This window comes from Brassica rapa, chromosome A06 (genome assembly GCF_000309985.2).
Source record: "Brassica rapa cultivar Chiifu-401-42 chromosome A06, CAAS_Brap_v3.01, whole genome shotgun sequence".
Classification (NCBI taxonomy): Eukaryota; Viridiplantae; Streptophyta; class Magnoliopsida; order Brassicales; family Brassicaceae; genus Brassica; species Brassica rapa.
The window spans coordinates 28,165,626-28,185,678 of record NC_024800.2 but is presented as its reverse complement, the minus strand read 5'-3'; the positions used below and the strand labels follow the sequence as shown (position 1 = coordinate 28,185,678).

Here is a 20,053-nt window from a genome sequence, read left to right as displayed (position 1 = left end):
TCCGGTTCGGATACTTAAGATCTAAAAAGGACATAAATATCTAAACCCCATCAATTTTAGTTGACATTTGCCTTATATATCTAACATTAAAAAAACAACTTAAAATAAATTATTAATATTTAAAATAAAATATTTTTAAATTCTAAATTTTAATCATATTACTTGAAAATGCTACAAAAATAATAGCAAAAATTGTTAAAAAAACGAAGCAAAAATTGTTAAGAAAACGATATTTTGACTAAATCACAAAATAAACATAGAAAATAGAACACAAAAATTCATAATTTTGGATATTCATATTTTTTGAATCGAGTATGAATCGAGTCTATTCGGATCGGTTCTTTTCGGTTCTGCTTCTTTTGGATAGAAGAATTTTAAACCCAATAAATAATTGTGAATTTTCGGTTTGGTTATGGATCGTGTATTTTCGACCCAATACATAATTGAACTCTTTTTAAAACGATACATCATAATATAAAATAAAACTAGCCACATTTACGATGATTAAAAAAAAACTAGCCACATTTACTTACTTTTTCGTGATCAATTACTTGAAGACATGCGTGCATGGTGACAATCTTGCCCGCAAAATCGAATAACGACGTCCAGTTAATTGATTTAAATTGGAAAATATGGTTAGAAGCTCAGGGAATTCTTCACCTCTTATAAGAGAACGAGTATCTATCTTATAAATAAAGATGTGGACGAAGCAAGAAATGAAAAGCATAAAGTAAACGATACAAAAGTTTGTTAAACGAGTTTGTTTCCTAATCTTTGGTATTTCGTATAGATTTCGAATCTACTAAAACAAGATAGCAAATTACAACCAATTTGTAAATGTATAATACAAGCACAATCCACTTGAATTACCATTTTCTTTTATAACATGAACTCTTCAAGATAAAAAAATTTAAGTCCAAAGTTTAGATTTTTACTTCTGATTTTTGATTGGATCAGAAATTGGGATTGATTACACACTAAATGCAAAATGAACTAATAAACATCTTCAAATTCCAGAAAGAGGGAAAAAAAACCGAAAATCTTACCAGGTAAGATATGAAACCCCTTCCCCCTCTAAATTCCAAAAAAAAAGAAAAGAGAGAGAATATTTTGCGCCGGCGTAGAGGAATACTCGTAGAGAAAAGAAGGCTAGATAACAAATTACGACCAATTTGTAAATGTATAATACAAGCACAATCCACTTGAATTACATTTTCTTTTATAACATGAACTCTTCAAGATAAAAAATTTTAAGTCCAAAGTTTAGATTTTATCAAAATAACGTAACTCTAAACTAAAATTCTCCTAAGTCTAGACTTTAATCCTGCAAATCTCTTCAAGTATGTCACCACATATTTCACCAAATACGTCACCAATTATGTCAACACCTAACACACATCCAATGATACCAATGAGCACATCAACACTAACACATAACACATTTGATCACCACAAGCTCCAAGTAACGATAAACTCCGTCAAACACATCCTCAACAACAATACCACAAGCCCAAGACAACGGTATACTTCACCAGACACTACGTCAACGCTCAACAATCACACAATAAATCCTTCAATTTTCTCTTCGAGTTTTACTTTTCTAGTAAGATACATCCCTACTTATATAATAAACCACATACTTTTTCTCCAGATTCTTTCCATATACTTTAAGAAAATTTATTTTTCTTGTATAGACATTTTCTCTCTAAAACTCTTTTGCTTAATAATAAAAACGTCTATTTGTCTTTAACCACATATTCTATTTTCTTTTACAAATTCTAGTTAAGACACGTAATCACAATAGACAAACTCTTTATAACCAGTTCACAACTCAAATTCTTGACACACGTATTGAACTATCTCATGAAATATTTCACGAACTGCTACATAATATCTCAGAAACTTACGTCTTCAATAAATACTCATTTTATAGGACACTGAATTAGTATTGTTGAGGGTGAAACAAAATAACACATGCACGCCTTCTTATTAGCTAGAACATTTTCTGAAATACAGAAGAACCATTGCTCGAATGTCTTCTAGTTTATAATGTTTATTGCATGTAGTGGTTGTATCATGAGCTAGAATCAATAAACCATTATTCTTATTTTACATAGTAGTGGTTGCATCATGAGTTTAGCTTTGAACGGGCAGAGTTGGGATGCTCTGTTCGTGTCTGAAGATGTTACCTGGATCAACCTTTGATTTAATCCTCACCAATCTTTCGAAATTTCCTTTGAAGTACGTAGCTCCCCATATCTGAGCATTTTTGAAGTTAGATGTCGTGTTTTTCGTGTTCTGTCCCAGGTCTAGGTCTCTGTAGTTCACGTAAGATTGTCTTGGATTGCTTGAGACATAAGGCGTCATGAAACTGTACAGCTCTCTGATCCAGTTAAGTTGTCTGCTCGGTCTCGTCCCAGTGTTTGAATTATAGAGAATCTTGAAGAGGGTTCCGCTTCTATGCGGGAAAGGGATCTCATATTCAGAGATTTTAGCCATCATTCCACCGTAAGGAGTAAAAGCAACAAATGTACCAGGCTCTTGTTGAACCATTCTCTTGAAAATGCCTTTCAGAGCTAAAGCAGGGATAGGTTTCTTCACGATATCTCCCTTTGATTTGAAGGACGGATTCACTAAAGGTGACTTCACTTGAATCAATGCGTCAATAGGAGTACCACTTGGAAATTCACCATTGAAAATAACGGATTCAATCCATCTCATTTCGGTACAATCCTTCTCAGTTAGCCCTAGCTCCGGAAAAGCCTTCTTCATGATCCCAATCAAAGTGCCTTGGTCACCAAGAAACTGACCTCTGTACGATGCTGCCGCTGTATTGTTTCCACTGGCTCTGATTACCACTCGTATGAAGAGCTCTTCAACAAGCTTGTCTGCAATATGTTGCCACTTAGAAAGAGTCTTGAGGTCAGGGTCTTGTTCTAATGTTTTGGTAACGCTGAAGATGGTTAGGGTTTCAGGAACAGGAACAAGCTTGAGCTTCCATGCTAGAATTATCCCAAAACTCCCTCCACCGCCTCCTCTAATCGCCCAAAACATATCCTCACCCATCGAGCTTCTGTCGAGTAATTTACCGTGTGCATCAACTATCTTTGCGTCTAGAACATTATCAGCAGCAAGACCATACTTCCTCATCAAGGCACCATATCCACCTCCTGTTATGTATCCACCTACGCCTACGGTTGAGCACAAACCTGCTGGGAATCCATGGATCTTGCTCTTCTCTGCAATTCTGCAGTTAAACAAAAGCAGTTAATCAACCAAAATATTCAATAGTGATATAATGTTTATTCTTATTGCGTTTTATATTAGATTTGGCTAAATACATCTTGAATTTATAATGTTCATGATATTCTAAAACACTAGATATATAAGTTGACACAAAATACGTTTTCGTTTATATTTGTAAAAATTTGAATTCACTGATCAGTAGCCAGCAAAGACTGATTTGGTGACCCAGCGATCAAGATGAATTTCAATTGCCACTCAAAATATTTAATAGTGAAAAATATTCAATAGTAAAAATACATACAGTGAAATATTTGTTTATTCTATAAATTTATCAAATTCATTATTTAAAACACTAGATAATCAACATGACAGAAAAATATATTTTTTAGAACAAAAATATTTGACTTTTTCTTGATTAGTTTGTAAGAATTTGAAACACTGATCTGTAGCCGGCCAAGATTGATTTGGTGACTCAATGGTCAAAGATAATTTCAGTTGCCTTTCAAACATTCTTCTTTTTTTAACATAAATTTCAAACATAATGTGATATAGTTTTGAAAAATAATTCTAACATATATAATCATCTTTAGGTCAGAAAAAACTACATAACCAACAATTTACGTACGGAATTATCTATTTATATAATATTAATTAAAGTTATTTAACATGTACCGTAATATCAAAATTTTCTGTTTTTAGTTGATTAGTTCCATGTGCGGCAAGAAATAGCCATAACTTTGATGTTTTTTTTGTTTTGACAACTTTGATGCTATTAGACTAAATTTTAAAGTTGTGTTGTTCAACTGGGACTCTATATACTTCATCAGAAATTATTCAAAACCAAATTATTTATATATTGAATCCTTTGAACTTAACAAAAAGAAAGAAAGCAATAACCTTTCTAAAACCAAATATTTTTAAAGATATACCACAGAAGAAACTGATTTTAAATTGTTAGTAGAATAAACCCTTCTTAGTTTATGTGGTTTCAGATCACCATAACCTTTCTAAAACCAAATTATTTCGAGTTTGCATTTTCCACAAATATTTTACTTAAAATTGGGAAATATCTGTACATATAACTATAATTTTTTTTTGACTAACTAGGAAATTAAATTTATATATAAATGCATACAGAAATAATGGTCTTTGAAACAACCGTAGATTAGATTAATTACCTGTAGTAAACCTCACCAAGTGTAGCACCAGCTTGAACCCAAGCACTATTTTCTTCAATATCAACATTGATCTGTCTCAACTTCGACAAATCAAGCAATACAAATGGTGTTTCTATCTGTGAAACATAAGACACGGCTTCAAAATCGTGACCGCCGCTTCTAACACGGAGATGAATTCCAAGTTTCTTTGAACATATGACTGAAGCTTGGACATGAGATTCATGAACCGGTTTAAATATGAAAGTTGGTTTGGGTGTTGCCTTGGTCAAGAATCGGTAATTCTGAGCCGTCGCTTCAAGAACATTGATAAAGGTTGAGGCGTTTTTTTCAGGAGTGAAGAACGTTTTCTCGAGTGGAAAATTAACATGTGTGTTTCTATGGAGACACTTGACGAAGTCTTCTTGTAGGTAGTTTGAAGAAACTGGTGTTATTGTGTAGGAAAAAATATACAGGGCTAAAAACGATATATAGGAAATCGAAGGGGGTGATTTTGAAAGTCTCATCTCTGCAATCAAAAGCATAATCAGCGAGGACAAGATGGAAATGGATTGTATGTTAGAAGTGTTCTTGTTTTGTCAATGCAGAAATGTATATATATAGGAAAGATTGTGATCAAACAAGATTCATTATTTTAGTTCAATTTTTTTTTTTTTTTTGAATTATACAGAGGTATTCTGGTCTCACATAAATGATCCAGACTAGTCACGTGTTGCCACGTGTCGGTCCTCTGTCCCTGGCGATGCCGAAATGTTAATTCCCCAGTGACCGGGATTCGAACCCAGGTAGCGGTACTCACAGATGTAAGCCCTTTACCACTAGAGGTAGAAGCCCCGGTTTAGTTCAATTATTTCGAGATTCAATGGAATGGTTACATTGACTAGAATTATTTTGTCTCGTGACGTGAGACAGTGACAGTTCCATGTTAACGTCGTGACAATTTGACTCTCTTATTCCAGCTTGTGACCCCTTTTATTTTCTTGACTTGGCTTGCGTGGTAGACTTAGTCGCTCAACTTGTTATCTTGCAAGTTGCAACAGTTTCTCTTTTCAGTTCTCAAATCTGTTAAAAATTCCTAAGTCCTCATTTAAACGACGACTTTAATTATCTAAAACACGCACCTACATATACATATCTAAATCGCGGTTAGCTTCTTTGACTTTGAAGAAGCTCACCATCAGTGCAAATTCAACTTTTAATCATGAGCTTAGTGGACTTTTCAAAAACCCTACCTAACGTCTTGGTTCAGCATTTTCATTGACCCTCTAATATTTCTACCATTTGTTTTCACCTATTAATCATAAAGCCATCTCTGTTTAAAAAAATCATAAAGCCATCATTGATCAAAATGATGTTTCTTCATTAGTTTTTTCCCGTAAGATTTAATATCAACCAGCAAAGAAATAGTCAAGGCATTAAGAATTTAAAGGTGGTTTTTAAAACTTTCTTTTATCAAAATATGTTTTTTTTAATAATGTATACTTAATCATTTTAAAAACCTTTGTAACAAAAACATGTGTATGAGTTTTTTTTTTTGAAATATTTTTGGTAATTTCAGTTTATATTTGATGAAATAGTAACTTTAAAATATTTTCTAAATATTATTGAAATTTATTAGAGAAAAAATAGATCACATAAAGAAAATTGTTACAGAAAATTGTTACACGAAAGAGCCTAGAATATTTTGAATTAAGGGCACCGTATACTCATCATGTAACGACCCGTTCCACAGTGTCCGATCCGGGGTTTAAAGCGACACACGTCTATTCATTTAGACCTCCCAACGTGTTTTGTTACTAGTCCTAGGAATCCGGACGCACTACCTTCGGTGATAAATACAATCCAACCATATCCATCACTTCTACTCACAATTCTGCGCACATGAAAAATAGAAAGAAAAGACATAAGTAAATGAATTACTCAGTGAAGAGATGAAGTAGACCAGTCTATCTCACTACAAGGAAAAGTATGATTTCTGACCACCAAATCCGATAGAAATTGGTCAAAACAACGAGTTTTTGTCTAATCTCTGACCACATAAAGTCGTCGGAAAAGCTCCGTCAGAAATTTATTTTGGTCAGAAAATTGTCAAATATTTTTGACCAAAACAATGGTCATAAAAGTCATCAGAAATTATCGTCGGTAAACGGTCAAAAATTCCTGACCATTTTCTAACGTATTACTGTCAAATTTTATCTACAAATATCTGACCACTTATTGACCTCTTTGTTGTAAAATTTTTGACGAATTTGTGATCATTTATTCTTGATGAAATTCTGACCATTTATAAAATTAATTAATTTAATTATTTATTAATCAATAAAATTGCAATGAAAATTTAAAAGACTAAATCAAATATATTTTAGACTTGAAACCTACTTAAACATTTAACATTAAAATAGTTTTAGCAAAATATTTTGCTAAAGTCTTAAAACAACCGTTAAAGTTACAATAGAGTTCATTACTAAAGCTTTAACCAAAAAACTACAAGCATAATATGTAACACACGTTTGTTACTAAAGCTTCTTCTTCTACAAGCATAAGACTACAAGCATAAGACTTATTCTTGAGTTGCATCTTCATCTTCTTGAAGCAAATCTGGAAATTTGCTGACAACCTTAGATGCTAAGTTTTGCAAATACTGTATAACCTTATCTTTCGCAGCTTTGTCATTCTCCAGTGTCACAATCTTCTCTGTTGCCATAGCAATCTTCTCATCAGCTATTGCTATCTTCTCGTTTGCAATCCGTAGTTGTTCTTCTTGGTCCAAATTTGACATGAAAGAAGCTGAAGAAGGTACTTGTCCCGGGTCCGGCAGTGTTCCAAACCCAAAACGGTGACCCTTAATGACAGGGATTTCCTGTAGAATGAGAAATATATAAGGAAAGCACAAAGATTTGCAAAAAAAAAATAAACTAACTAACTTAACCTTTAAAACCAGATTGTTGATATGTGCTTGGGTAAGAAGGTTTGTCTCAGTTGATCCACCTTGAGTTAGCTGATCGTTTATCTTCTCCTTGACAGTCTCCACAATCCGCTTCACTTTTTTGTCAAGAATGTCACCAGTTTTGCGACTTCGATGTGCATCCGCAAGAAATGCTAGCATATCAGGCTCTTCCCCTCCATTATCAATGGTCTTACCAAAATGAAAACCAAAAAAATCAACCCACAGTAACTACAATTAGCCAAAGTATATTTAACAGTATAATTTACCATCTCGTCTTTGCGCCTTTCATAGGATTTTGCCCCTGTGTTGTGTATTGCAATACCAAAACCACCACGCTCACTTTTCCGGTTGGTAGAGTTTGTGGAAGACTTTGCTTGGACTTTTTCATCCTTCCACATCAAGTCGTAACCCAGCCAATTATCATCTGATACCCACTCCGGAGGATCTTTGTTAAGCTTCCATTTTTCTTTCCATTCACACAAATTGCTTGAAAAAGATTTCTGTGCCTTTTTCTCGTAAGCAATTTTTACGGTTTCAGTAATGCTCGGTTCCCAAGTAAATTGTTGCTGGAAAGTAAAGAAACTTTATAGTGAATGAAGAAAGAGTAAAAGATAAATTTACAGTGATAAATTTAGTACCGCAAATGCTCTGAACCATCTTGTTTTTGCATCACGAGGCAGATGTTTATAAGTAGGATATGGTCCTGGTAGGTCAGATTTCATCATCTTTAATATAGCTTTCGAAATTTTCCCATTATCATGCTTAAACCTAAAAAAAAAAAAAATCATTCTTTAAGTCATGGAAGTTTACTTCCACAAGTCACTGAAAATCAAAAAAATTATATCAAATAACACTTACCAAGTAGCGTTTCCACGCCTTAGTGGGTCGAGTACAGTGAGGCTCTCTCGTCCAGGAGCCCCCAGAAGATCATCTACTGTCATCTGAGGGATGTGCGCTGCAGTAGGAGGAGTCGAAGTGGATGGAATGTCTCTGAAGTTGGTATTGGCCGGATTTGGTTGAGAGAAGTAAGTCTCAAATCCCTGAAATGTGTCAACAAAACTTGGTGTTCCATCACCAACTGGATTTTGTTGAAGATAACGCAGAAAATCTTCTCGAGTAGGCATCGTATGGAATAAATCTTGAGAATTTTTTTTTCTCCGCCAACTGGATCAGTTTATGGTCGGAAACGGTTTTGACCAACTTAAGTGGTCAGAAAATTGGTTAGAATTCACTATGTTTTGTTGTAGATCTACATGAGACTCTATATTACTCAATACGTGAAGAGATCTGATTAGCCACTGACAATTAATCAATCAAGTGATACAGCATAACAACAAACAAATGCAGTGGACTCAACCACTACTACACACTGACTTGACACTACGCAACCTAAACTCAAGGACCTAACGCACGCATATAGTCGCCCCCACCATGGCGGCTGTCATGCGGAGTGCCAAAACCAGTCTACGAACCGCAGCTCCTACATAACCTACATAATTACCTACTTGTGACCATTGGCTCATCTAGCACTGTCTACCATGCGGGCTCAATAGTTACTTATGCCAAGATTCGGCATGACTCAATCTTACTGGCGCCCCTCTCAAAACTCAATAACTCTACAATGCAATACAACTCAACAACAACATCTCTTTCTAGATACCACCATTCTCGGTGTCAACATAACATTCATTCTCATTCTCATTCTCATACTTTAACACCTTCAGTTAGCTAGACGTCACTTCTTTTCAGTGTCACACGAAAGTCAACTTACAATCAATACACTGAACTCAACTTACAATCAATACACACATACGAACAACACCACCCGGCTGGTGGCGAGGAGGGCGACGACCAGCTGCTTCCCACAATGGTGACTCGCGGCCGACAAGGAGGGAGAAAGAGAGAGGCGGCAGCTAGGGCTTTCGGAGTCTCCAGGGTTCCTCTGTGTATCTAAGTTTGTGAACAGTAAAAGATAGAAAGGGACTTCCTTATTTGTTGAAGAAAAAAAAATCCATGCTTATTGGATATAGATATTGCATCCAAATGCAAATACTAATTATAAACGAACGATATTTGAATGCATTATTTAGATGTTGTATTCAAATGCTAAATCTAGATGCTAAATTAAATACAAAAACAAACATGGCCTAAAGTTTTTGCATTGAGAGCATACGAGATTTTTTTTTTTTTGACTAAAGGCTTTCAAATTTAAAATAAAACGGTTACATGATAAGACCAGGTCTTATAGTCGGGAAAAGTTTTCATGAAACAATCTTCATGAGCATATTTAATCCCAAACCCGTGAAAATAACAAAGGCAAGGAAGAGATAAGATAGACCATCAATGGTATATGAAAGACAATATCTAATAAGATAGACAATATCTAAAGACAATATATACAAAGACAATAGCATACGAGATTTTGATCCCATTATAACACAGCAGCAGAAGCCCTAAACCAACGCTTAACACCTGAGCGGAGAATTGGAAACAACAATGACACTCTACATGGATTTTTGCACAATAAACCGTTAGATATAGAACCAGCAAAAAGCCTCAAACGCTAACAAGTTGCTCTAGCCAAAAGCAATCCGCAATTGCAAAAACACCAGCAAAACACCCCACACCACTACAGATCTTCTACGCAAGTTCTTTGACCTATAATCATTTTTTGAACAAATAAGCAAAATATATTTAGGAGCAAAGAAACAAAGATGGTTGTCTTGTCTTATGGTTCACGTTTGGAGATGAATGCAGCAATTCAACATAAGGCACCTCGGCCGCAAAAAGGATTGATATAAGACAACTACGATTCAGATTACAAATCACCATTTGAGGAATACGCTCTAACTTATGTGTAAATTCTAGTACATATATCTTCAAATTCAGACAAATGAGCAGAAAATGAACAAGGTACATAAACCAGGCGAGGACAGGAGATTCGAGCAGGCCAGTGAACTTACCTCGAAGCAACCAAGCCTTGCTCCACGGATCTTACAATAACTTAGGTAGCTTCTTTCATTAAATAAAGTCTAGAATTTCGCACATAAAAAAAAAAAACAAGACTGTCATTTGATAATTTGTGGTCTGTTGCTGCTAGTTTTCGATCTGGTTCTGTGGACTTTGGGTGGTGTATCAACCGTTAAAGCATACATTTTTACAGCAAATAACTCTTTCGGAAGACCCTTCTGATCCTGGAAATGGTTTTGGCAAAACTGTAAGCTTCTAAACCAACAGTTTTTAAGACGAATTAAAGAAGAGACAAGAACTAAACCTTTGTTTGATAGAGATGTAACCCACATCGACGAAAGAGCTGTTTAAAGTAGGGATCCGATCTGGTGATGCTACGATCCTCTTTATCCAAAACAAATCCTGCGCAACACAAAAAAACAAATATACTTAAAGTTTTTATCAGATAGAACCGTTCATAAGAACATCAAAGTCAAGAACGGAAAAAAAACCTTGCTTAGCGAGATTCTCTTTCACAACAAAAAACCCACCGGGTTTAAGGCATCCCTAAGATCAACCACAAACATCACATGAGATTAAGCAGCAGAAAGACACAACCGCATCAAAAAAAAACTATGGTTTCACTTGACTTGTAATAGAGAAACAAAACATGGTGCAACGAAATATAGAAACAAAAAAAGTCTTCACCTTTGCTCGGTTAAAGAAAGAAACAAAATCATCGTCAGTGAGATGCCCAATGCACCACTGAACCCATATGACATCGTACCTCTGATCAGCTGGAGTAAACTCCTACAGTTATATCAAAAATATTAACAAAACAAATGTGAAGGAGAAATGAAAACTAAGATAAAACAGAGAATGTACTACCTGAAGAGGTACACAGAAAAAGTTAGCTGCTTTGTGCGTTTCTGAGCCCGTAGATGCGAGATTTTCACGTGCCGCATCGAGGAACTGAGCTACAGGCTCGACAAGATCAACCTAATATCAAAAAAAATAAAACTAAAACAGAGAAGAATTGAGAGCATAGCAGCAAGTGAACTGAATCATAGAAAAACATTCACCTCGTTAAGGTACCGTATCAGAAGATTCTTGGTGATCCTTCCAACGCCAGATCCACAATCTGCAAGTGAAGTTGTGTGATTTTCAAAGAAACACATGTGTAAAAAAAAAGAGAAGAGTACCAAGAGCCACTAGATGTTGATTTGTTTCTCCATTCACTAATCTTTCTTGCAAAAGGGTCTTGAGAAAGACCTCACTTCCTATAATATCAGCATCATTCACATGCCCGTATCCTCCCAATACTCCATCAACAGAAGCTTCAACACCCTTCAATTAATAAATGAAATAAACACAATTTGGAATACATGTTAATCATGTTAGGGTTACAAATTTACTTGCAATAGAAGTCAATCAAATCTGAGATATACTACAGAGAATCAAATAAAGAAAAAAGAGGTGAAATTAAAACTAACCCTTCGAATGTTTACAACCGACCCGCCCGCAACACAGTTAATAGTAACAAAAATCTCTACAATACCATATATCTATACGTTTTTATAACCGTTAAAACCAGTTAAACCGCCCGCTCGTTCAAACCGCAGTCATCCGCAGTCACCATTCTAAGCCTAAGACAGAGACAGACAACAAAAAAACAAAACTAATATAACTTACTTCCCAGTAAGAAACTCCGTCTCTGTACCATTGGGTCTTCTTCGTTTCATCTCCTTCTTCTCCAATTTCTTCTCTCCACATCTCTTGTGCGCTGTTAAACTCCTTCCCTTCAGAATCTACGCCACAAACCTCCATCGGATCTAAGGATTGAGCTAAAACGCTTCTTCTAAGTTGATACTTACGGTGCAAAGCAAAGCAGACGTCGTCGTCGACAGGCGGCGAGATATCGTTTTGGAGGTTGCAGTGGAGGTGACCCAATACGAATGGGCCGTAAAGAGAAAATGTCATTTTACTTATGGGCCTTTTTGGGTTTGTGGGCTTTTGATTCAAAACCGGGTCTCCGAGTATCAGAATTCAGAACTCAACCCGACTCGCTTTCCCATTGTTAGTTGAGTTTTGTTTTGTACTGTTTATTTTAGGTAATGAAGTTTTTATTGTATAAATCTGACATTAACAACATGTCTTTGTCTTTGTCTTTGTCATTTTCTTTGTCAACTAACATGTCTTTGTCTGTTAAATTGGAAAAATCTAAAAGATGGAACCAATAGGCAATTGGAACGTCACCAACGTGAGACATCATGACAAAAGTAACCACATTACGTAATATATAATATATACACGTAACTTATTCATTGTCAAACAGTCAACGCTGCCAAATAATAATATTCTTAAGAAAAATAAATATATATTTTTTAAATGTTCTATAGATTTTTATATGTTATTAATTAATGGTAATAAACTAAAATACAATATATATATAAGATTATCGTTAGCTTAAAAAATAAAATTAGGTAAATTTGTTTGAAAGCATAAAAAATTATCACAAAATAGTATAAAATCATAAATAATATTATTTACTTAGGAAAATTATTAAAATTACCACAAGTTTTATAAATTAAACCTTAAACCTAAAATATTAATTTAATATTTTTTAAAAAATATTAAAATATTAATATTAATTATAAAGAAATGAACGATTAGTCTCCGCCTCGTGATTCCTACAAGTCTCTGATTATACTTATAGAGAGCAAGTGTGAAGAAGAAGACAGCAACAATGGAGATCACCATTAACGAGAAGAAGATATTCTCGAGACAATCTTCTTCATTCAGACTACGAAGTCCGAGTCTAAACGCTCTCCGTCTCCAACGTATCTTCGACCTATTCGACAAAAACAGCGACGGATTCATCACCGTAGAAGAACTGAGTCAAGCCCTCTCACGACTTGGTCTCGACGCGGATATCTCGGACCTCAAACCAACCATCGAATCTTACATCAAACCGGACGAAACCGGACTCCGGTTCGAAGACTTCGCAGCACTCCACAGAACACTAGACGAGTCCTTCTTTGCAGGAGACTGCGAGTGCGACGGATCTCAAGAATCAGATCTAGAAGAAGCCTTCAAAGTGTTTGACCAAGACGGTGACGGGTTTATCTCCGCCGTGGAGTTGCAAAATGTTTTGAAGAAGCTAGGGCTTCCTGAAGCAGGAGAGATCGAACAAGTGGAGAAGATGATTGTCTCCGTTGATAGCAATCACGATGGTCGCGTTGACTTTTTTGAATTCAAGAACATGATGCAAACTGTTCTTGTCCCTTCCTCTTGAATCTTTCATTTATAAACTTTCTCGTTTGATTTGTTTCTTTTGAAAGAAAAACAATTTCAAGATGAATCTTGTGTAATGTTTGATTCCAAGAAAATCAAATTAATGTTCTGCTTGTTAGCATCAAAACATCGCTTTTGTGTGAAATAATTAATTATCAAATAACTCAAACAAGATGAGAGATATAAAAAAGATTGTATTGCACTGTTTGTGCTGTTAAAGACATGGACATAGATATGGTGAATAAATGTTAAGAGGACTGCAGGAAATTAAATGAGACAAACAAATTTGTAGATAACTTCATATCATTTATTAAACACACAAGTAGTAGTAGTACATATTATTCCAACCAGTACAGTTTTGCAAACGAGAAACACACATAGTTTAACTTGATAATAAGCCACGTACAGTTGGCTGATTTTCATAGGTTTCACAGACCTTTATTTTATCTTACATATTATGAGACACAACACAAATAGTAATAATACTCACCACACAAACGAACCTTTGAGAGTAGTGAGAGAGCATTGCTTAGGCGGAATGGACTGCGTAGAAGTACATTTCATCGGTACGTTTGTTGGTTGGACGCTTCCCTCCATGCATGAGGAGGCCTTGCTTTCCATAGACGGTAGCAGTCGTGTAGGCAGGCCAACCGAGTTCACCCGGCTCAGCTCCTCCTCCAAACTTCTCCCACACCAGAGTCTCGGTGTTCAACGCGTAACCCTCATTGGTCAATGTTCCAGGACCCAAATGTCCGTTTGGGTCCGGCCAGACCTCACCTCCAAATATTATTATGTATTTCCCTACTGCCGCATGCGCAAACACGCTCCTCGGAGAAGGTTTCTCTCCTTTAGTCTCCACTTCGGTCCACTTTTGAGTAGCAGGATCAAAGTAGTGCACAAGATCAGACTCATAGTCGTTTTTTCCATTAGGATCAGGCGAAGTTGCAAACCCGTAAACCACCCAAATCTTTCCTTCCACCACAATGAATCCAGCTCCTCCTCTTCTCTCGAACCTAGGGAACTGCTCCCCAGGATCAGGTAGCTGAGCCCACTTCCCATCAGCAATGTTATACGCCTCGATGGTCCTGAACCTGAAGGGGGTCTTGTTGGTCCCGCCTTTGCTCACCCCACCGAAAACATACACGTGGTTTTCATCCGAAGCCATCGAGTGGTAAGTACGAGCCTCGGGTCCTCCCTCTTCATCGAGCTTGGTGATGAACTTCCACTCCTGTTTCACCGTATCGTACGAGTAAAAGTCGTCGAACTGTTTCTTCTCATCACGGCCTCCGAATAGATAGAGCATAGTTCCCACGGCCACCATGCGGGTGCCCAGAGCCTGGACGTTAGGGGCTTGTCCGTTGGCCGGGGCGATTGACCATGTGTGAGTGTTGAAGTCAAAGACGTAAAGGTGTTTGTCGATGGAAATGTTTGGAGTACGCTCGCCACCGAAAGAGTAGAGCTTGTCTCCGACCACGGCTATGCCGTGTGAGCTTCTTGCTCCAGGTCCCTCTCCTCCTTTCTGCTGCACCTGTTAATTAATGATGATGATGATGATGATTAATCACAGTTAAAACTGAATATATATGAGTCGGTTTATTACTCAGTTACTTGACAGTCAGGGTGGTAGTACGAAGTTATGACAATATACTCATTATACTCGAGTAAAAAAACAATGAATATCCAATTCTAGTATAATGTTTTCTCGTGCAAAATAAAGAACTGATAGAAATTAAGCTAGCATTTTAAAAAGAATTCTTTATTAATTAATTAACTAAGTAATTACCTTGATCCACTCGCCTTGCAATGTGGGAGCCATAGCTGCAATGTTCGAATTTATGTATTTGCTATTTGCTTGCGTCTATCATCTTCTTTCACTGTTAGTCTATTTATAGGCCAATATTCTATGTGTCAAGATTTTTTCTAATACTTTCAGATTTTATTTTTTCCTAATTATTATTTTTCAAAAGTCACACAATATGATTCTCAAAAAAAGTCCTAAATATTCTATTTAATTAGAGGATTAGAAAATATAGAGAGTTGAAAAACTTTCAAGGTGTACATATAACTGTTCTTTTCTATGTGTATTAGTCGAAATCAATGTGTATAAATCACATCAAAAATTAATGAACTAAATAGTTTTGAAAACTATTATTATTAACATAAGTTTTACTTCTACTATATTTTGGTATTATATCATAGTTACGCAAATGCAGTGCTTACTACGATTTTTAAATAATAATAACATTCACTGTGTTTACAGTGCATACGATTGTAGGTAGGTTAAAAGTTATTTTAAAATTTTACTAAAATGAAAACATTATATTTTTCTTCTGTCGAATATTATTATATTAAATTAGGATATATTTATAAATTTCAGAGATATTTATATAATCTCTTAGAAAATATATTATCTTTATTATTGTAAGTTTTGTTTAAAATTATAAACTTTTAATTTATATTAGAATTTCATTTTTTTAAATTTTATATACTGTTATTCTTATAAAATAATTAATTATATATTTTATCTTAGAAAATATTGCATTTATAAATCACGACAAAACCATGTCATATTTTGCAAACACTAGGAAAAATGAGAACAAACGAGAATTTGTCCGTTATAATCATTGTTGTATGTATTTTGTATGTTTTAAGTTAAAACACTACAACAAATTATATCAACTAACAACAAATATAACAAATCTTATTTGTTACAACTACCAATTTTAAAATTGTTCAAAAATGTTTCAAGCTACAACAACTTGTTAACTCCCACGCCAATCCATTATATTTAAGCCACTTATGTCTTAAGGTGTTTATTACTTTTCCTACTGCCACTTGTGCTTAGTTCTAACAGCAATTAGAGAATTTTCGATCCACTTTATTTTGTGTTTAAGAAAATATAAATTTCATTAAAATTCTAGATAATATAAAAATTCACATGTATTTTTATAGTACTTATGTTTGATAAATAATTATAAAAGTGTGTTGAAAATGATCTTAGTGCTTGTTGCTTGTTAATGTTGTTCTAAATCAAAAGCTCTTTCTCATGAATAGCGGTCCACATGTGACAAAAGTATTTCTTTTTGAAAATACTATTTTAATATTAATAAAATATTTAAATAGAAAATTAAAGCAAATATTTATCCTCTATCAAATATTATCATATTAATATATAATATAAATTTTGAATTGATATATAAAAGTTCAAGAAAAATAGTTTTATCCTTTAAAAAATATTATCATATTAAACTATGATATATATATATATATAGAGTAAAAAATTTAAACTGATATATCAAATTTTAAAATTGTTCATAATGTATTAAACGGTTAATAGACGTTTTTTATATTTTTTTTGGTAAAAAGTTAGTTGATTTACATTGTTTAGTGTGCATGTTGCTTGTTAATGTTAAATCAAAAGATTTTTTCTCATGAACAGGCGGTCCACATGTGACTAAACTATTTCTTAAAAAAAATACTATTTTAATATTAATAAAATATTTAAATAGAAAATTAAAGCAAATATTTATCCTCTATCCAATATTATCATATTAATATATAACATAAAAGTTCAAGAAAATAGTTTTGTTCTTTAAAAAATATGATCCTAGTATCATATTAAACTGTGATATATATATATATAGCAAATAATTTAGATTGATATATCAAATTTAAAAAATTTCATAATATATTAAACGGTGAAATGTATTTAGTTATTTATGTAACTATGTAGCCAAATTAATTGACGTAATTAATAAGAATATAAATATATTTTTGTAACTCTTCTAATCTGTGTGAAAATTGTAAAAATAACTAAATAATTAGCACTATAGTTGGGAACATGTGTGTTTGTGAATATTTAGTTATTTATGTCTAATTCATACTCTCTCAGCTGCACAAAGATATATTTTTCATTTGTTGTATAAAAACACACAGTAATTAGTATTATAAATGTGTATATTAGTTCAGGATATCTATGCCAATATATACATTTTTATTAATTTAATAGAGTGTTGTATTAGAACACAAGAAATAAAAGCCTCAGAAATCAAATGAAAAATTGAAAGATAACTATTGAATATGACAATTAAAAAATATATGTAGAATATATACTCTCATTTTAACTTTTAGTTTAGATAAAATCATGATTTTAACATAATATTTATTTTTGATTAGTGAATATCAGGATTAGATTTGTTTTTTAAAGAAAAATTAGCTGAAATATAATTATATGTGTGTGTTATATGATATATTTTTTTCAGGGATGGAGAGACTGTATGATTTATAGACCTTATAAAATTTATTTATAATAGGTAGTTAGTGAATATTAAAATATATTAAATTTGATTATCAACTTCGTGATTATACTATCCAGTTTTTGGTTCTATTTCAAGTTAAACTACATTTCTACATTAGTTAAAAAATATCTTTTTAGTTTTATTTATTTACTTTTATCAAAATTATCATCTACGAAAAATGTCGAGAAAATGAGCTTATGTTTTTGAAAGATTAGAAGTAGTAAAAAATGTTAAATGTTATCTCTGAATTCTATCGACATCAAGAGTTATTACCACCTATAAACAATGTGTTTAAAGATGATACCAAGAATTAATCAACAATTTAGTTATTAAGTACGTACCATTTACATTATTATGTGATGTACATTCAGCTTATCCTGTATATTTGTGTTGCACTCTGATTTCATGATAGAAAGAATTAGTTGACTTAAAGCCAATTTTCAAAAAAAAAAAAAGAATTAGTTGACTAATATTTGGGTAGGATTTCCAGTCTTCTGGATGATTTTTATTTTCTGAGGAGAATGTTCTTTGCATGGAATAGCCGGCAAACATAGGACAAGACTCGTTGATCTGTAGGAGAGCAAACTTGCACTACCTACGACTAAACAGATTACTGTGTGCCAGTGTGGGCTCTATCGGGTGATATGCATGTTGTTGGGTCTGATCTTTTTCTTTTTTATTGGTAAAGATTACTGTGTGAGCAAACTTGTATGCATGCTGTCGGGTCTGATCTAGTGATCTACAACATGAATGATATAGAAAAATTTATGGAGCTGAAAAAATATATTTTCTGAAGACTCTCTGACATATAGTAAAAGGACAACATAAGTCTAAAAGAGCTTATTCTGAATTTGTTTAATATAAAGTTATGAATATTTAATCGAACACACTCGTTTTAAATGTAGTAATAACATCGGTGATTTCGAACATCGGAGAAAATTATAGATTAAGTTTACAAAAAAAAAACGTCATTATAAGCACGAGTCCTTTAACAAAAGAAAAATAATAGTCACGTGTCACCGGCTGTCTTATAAAGAACAACGTGAACTACCATCACAGTCACAAAGCGCAACGTGAATCACCGCACTGGGCACAGCTTGAATCTCATAGTTGTCACCGAGTCCACTTTTTAGCGTGTTGTCATTGGCGGAGGCAAGAAAGAAATTTAGGAAGGTCAATCCATAATTAATATACATTATAAGGTCAATTAACAACATTTTATAAGGGTCAATTAGCAATTTTTTGCAATATTTTCCAGTTTTTTACAGAAATATACATGTTATTTTTTTTAAATCAGAAATTCACCAGGGTCAGTTGACCCCCTTGCCAACACACTGGCTCGGCCACTGCGTGTTGTCAATTAATGGCAGAATTAGAAACTTTTTCAACCGGAGTCAAAATTAAAATTACTTGCTTAAAAGTTTGGTTGGAATAACGTAGGCCTCAAACTATACGGGGTTAGTAACAAATTTGTACTGGGTAATGCCATAAGATTTCACAAAAATACTATGGCTAATTAAAATTAAGTGGAGTCAAGTGACCCACATATCTTCCAGTACACCCGCCCCCGTTATCCACGGTGCTGGTTTAAAATATGGGGCGGTCACTGACCCGAGGCCCACTCCACAATTTTTTTGATATTTTTGTTAATATGTATAATTATATTATAATTTAAATTTAGATAATATAATAACAATATGATAATCTGAAATAATTTTGTAAATTTAAATAAAAACGAAACAAAATGTTAGTTAGTTTAATACTAGTCTTAAATTTATGTTGATTTCAAAAAAATATTTTAAAAATTTAATAATTATAATTTTCTAAAAGAACTCCGCCCAGAGACCTTTAATTGTATTGAGCTGACCCTAGTTATCCATAGAATCAAAGTTACTAGAGAGTAGAGATGCCGATCTTGCCATATGTAGGTCTCATGATATATACTCTCCTCTGTTTTTCTTATTTTAGAGTTTTTTATACATATTTTAAAATTTTATTTTACATTCTATTTATACACTAAATACCTTCAATCAAAAAAAAAACCTCTCTCAATCCAGTCGAATGAGTTTTTTCTGTGTGGTGGTGGTTCTGGTTAAATTTGACATCTCTTTTATTAAAACAAATTCATATTTTTCTCACAATTT

The 20,053-nt window shown here is 33.7% G+C and overlaps 5 protein-coding genes across 7 annotated transcripts; 1 reads left to right on the top strand and 4 right to left on the bottom strand.

Moving 5' to 3' along the window:
* Positions 1-1,958: 1,958 nt before the first annotated feature.
* LOC103827906 (berberine bridge enzyme-like 24) lies at positions 1,959-5,084 on the bottom strand. Its single transcript, XM_009103469.3, has 2 exons — positions 4,425-5,084; positions 1,959-3,247 (listed from the first exon to the last, which is right to left on the bottom strand). Exons 1-2 carry the CDS (start codon positions 4,943-4,945, stop codon positions 2,137-2,139), a joined length of 1,632 nt encoding a protein of 543 aa, XP_009101717.1. The 5' UTR covers positions 4,946-5,084; the 3' UTR covers positions 1,959-2,136.
* Positions 5,085-6,754: 1,670 nt separating this feature from the next.
* LOC103827901 lies at positions 6,755-9,566 on the bottom strand. Of its 2 annotated transcripts, XM_009103463.3 has the most exons (5): positions 8,227-9,566; positions 8,007-8,136; positions 7,635-7,934; positions 7,351-7,557; positions 6,755-7,281 (listed from the first exon to the last, which is right to left on the bottom strand). In XM_009103463.3, exons 1-5 carry the CDS (start codon positions 8,490-8,492, stop codon positions 6,982-6,984), a joined length of 1,203 nt encoding a protein of 400 aa, XP_009101711.1. In that variant the 5' UTR covers positions 8,493-9,566; the 3' UTR covers positions 6,755-6,981. The 2 variants fall into 2 exon arrangements, with proteins under 2 accessions (XP_009101711.1, XP_033128276.1); XM_033272385.1 differs by having other exon boundaries at positions 6,755-7,557; positions 8,227-9,565.
* Positions 9,567-9,748: 182 nt separating this feature from the next.
* Positions 9,749-12,701, bottom strand: LOC103827900 (alpha N-terminal protein methyltransferase 1). Of its 2 annotated transcripts, XR_004448266.1 has the most exons (9): positions 12,010-12,701; positions 11,520-11,664; positions 11,400-11,458; positions 11,206-11,316; positions 11,026-11,127; positions 10,830-10,884; positions 10,643-10,740; positions 10,332-10,562; positions 9,749-10,026 (listed from the first exon to the last, which is right to left on the bottom strand). XR_004448266.1 is itself a non-coding variant. In XM_009103462.3 (8 exons), exons 1-8 carry the CDS (start codon positions 12,295-12,297, stop codon positions 10,437-10,439), a joined length of 984 nt encoding a protein of 327 aa, XP_009101710.1. In that variant the 5' UTR covers positions 12,298-12,700; the 3' UTR covers positions 10,129-10,436. The 2 variants fall into 2 exon arrangements, 1 of the variants encoding a protein (XP_009101710.1); XM_009103462.3 differs by lacking the exon at positions 9,749-10,026 and having other exon boundaries at positions 10,129-10,562; positions 12,010-12,700.
* A 236-nt stretch (positions 12,702-12,937) lies between these two features.
* Positions 12,938-14,104, top strand: LOC103827898 (probable calcium-binding protein CML43). The gene has a single exon (XM_009103460.3). The coding sequence runs from the start codon at positions 13,064-13,066 to the stop codon at positions 13,610-13,612; it is 549 nt and encodes a 182-aa protein (XP_009101708.1). The 5' UTR covers positions 12,938-13,063; the 3' UTR covers positions 13,613-14,104.
* LOC103827899 (epithiospecifier protein) lies at positions 13,897-15,543 on the bottom strand. The gene is made up of 2 exons (XM_009103461.3): positions 15,395-15,543; positions 13,897-15,139 (listed from the first exon to the last, which is right to left on the bottom strand). Exons 1-2 carry the CDS (start codon positions 15,425-15,427, stop codon positions 14,141-14,143), a joined length of 1,032 nt encoding a protein of 343 aa, XP_009101709.1. The 5' UTR covers positions 15,428-15,543; the 3' UTR covers positions 13,897-14,140.
* Positions 15,544-20,053: the final 4,510 nt, after the last annotated feature.

What these genes read in the sequence shown, in the direction of transcription:
- LOC103827906 (XM_009103469.3), bottom strand. Translation starts at nt 4,945, where the DNA reads ATGCTTTTGATTGCAGAGATGAGACTTTCAAAATCACCCCCTTCGATT. An exon ending in CTTGGTGAGGTTTACTACAG is followed by an intron (nt 3,248 to 4,424) that starts GTAATTAATCTA and finishes GTTTAACTGCAG; the next exon opens with AATTGCAGAGAAGAGCAAGA.
- LOC103827901 (XM_033272385.1), bottom strand. Translation starts at nt 8,492, where the DNA reads ATGCCTACTCGAGAAGATTTTCTGCGTTATCTTCAACAAAATCCAGTT. An exon ending in GATGGTTCAGAGCATTTGCG is followed by an intron (nt 7,935 to 8,006) that starts GTACTAAATTTA and finishes TTTACTTTCCAG; the next exon opens with CAACAATTTACTTGGGAACC. An exon ending in AAAGGCGCAAAGACGAGATG is followed by an intron (nt 7,558 to 7,634) that starts GTAAATTATACT and finishes CATTTTGGTAAG; the next exon opens with ACCATTGATAATGGAGGGGA.
- LOC103827900 (XM_009103462.3), bottom strand. Translation starts at nt 12,297, where the DNA reads ATGACATTTTCTCTTTACGGCCCATTCGTATTGGGTCACCTCCACTGC. An exon ending in ACGGAGTTTCTTACTGGGAA is followed by an intron (nt 11,665 to 12,009) that starts GTAAGTTATATT and finishes TATTAATTGAAG; the next exon opens with GGTGTTGAAGCTTCTGTTGA. An exon ending in TGATACGGTACCTTAACGAG is followed by an intron (nt 11,317 to 11,399) that starts GTGAATGTTTTT and finishes TTTTGATATTAG; the next exon opens with GTTGATCTTGTCGAGCCTGT.
- LOC103827898 (XM_009103460.3), top strand. Translation starts at nt 13,064, where the DNA reads ATGGAGATCACCATTAACGAGAAGAAGATATTCTCGAGACAATCTTCT.
- LOC103827899 (XM_009103461.3), bottom strand. Translation starts at nt 15,427, where the DNA reads ATGGCTCCCACATTGCAAGGCGAGTGGATCAAG. An exon ending in TGCAAGGCGAGTGGATCAAG is followed by an intron (nt 15,140 to 15,394) that starts GTAATTACTTAG and finishes ATTAATTAACAG; the next exon opens with GTGCAGCAGAAAGGAGGAGA.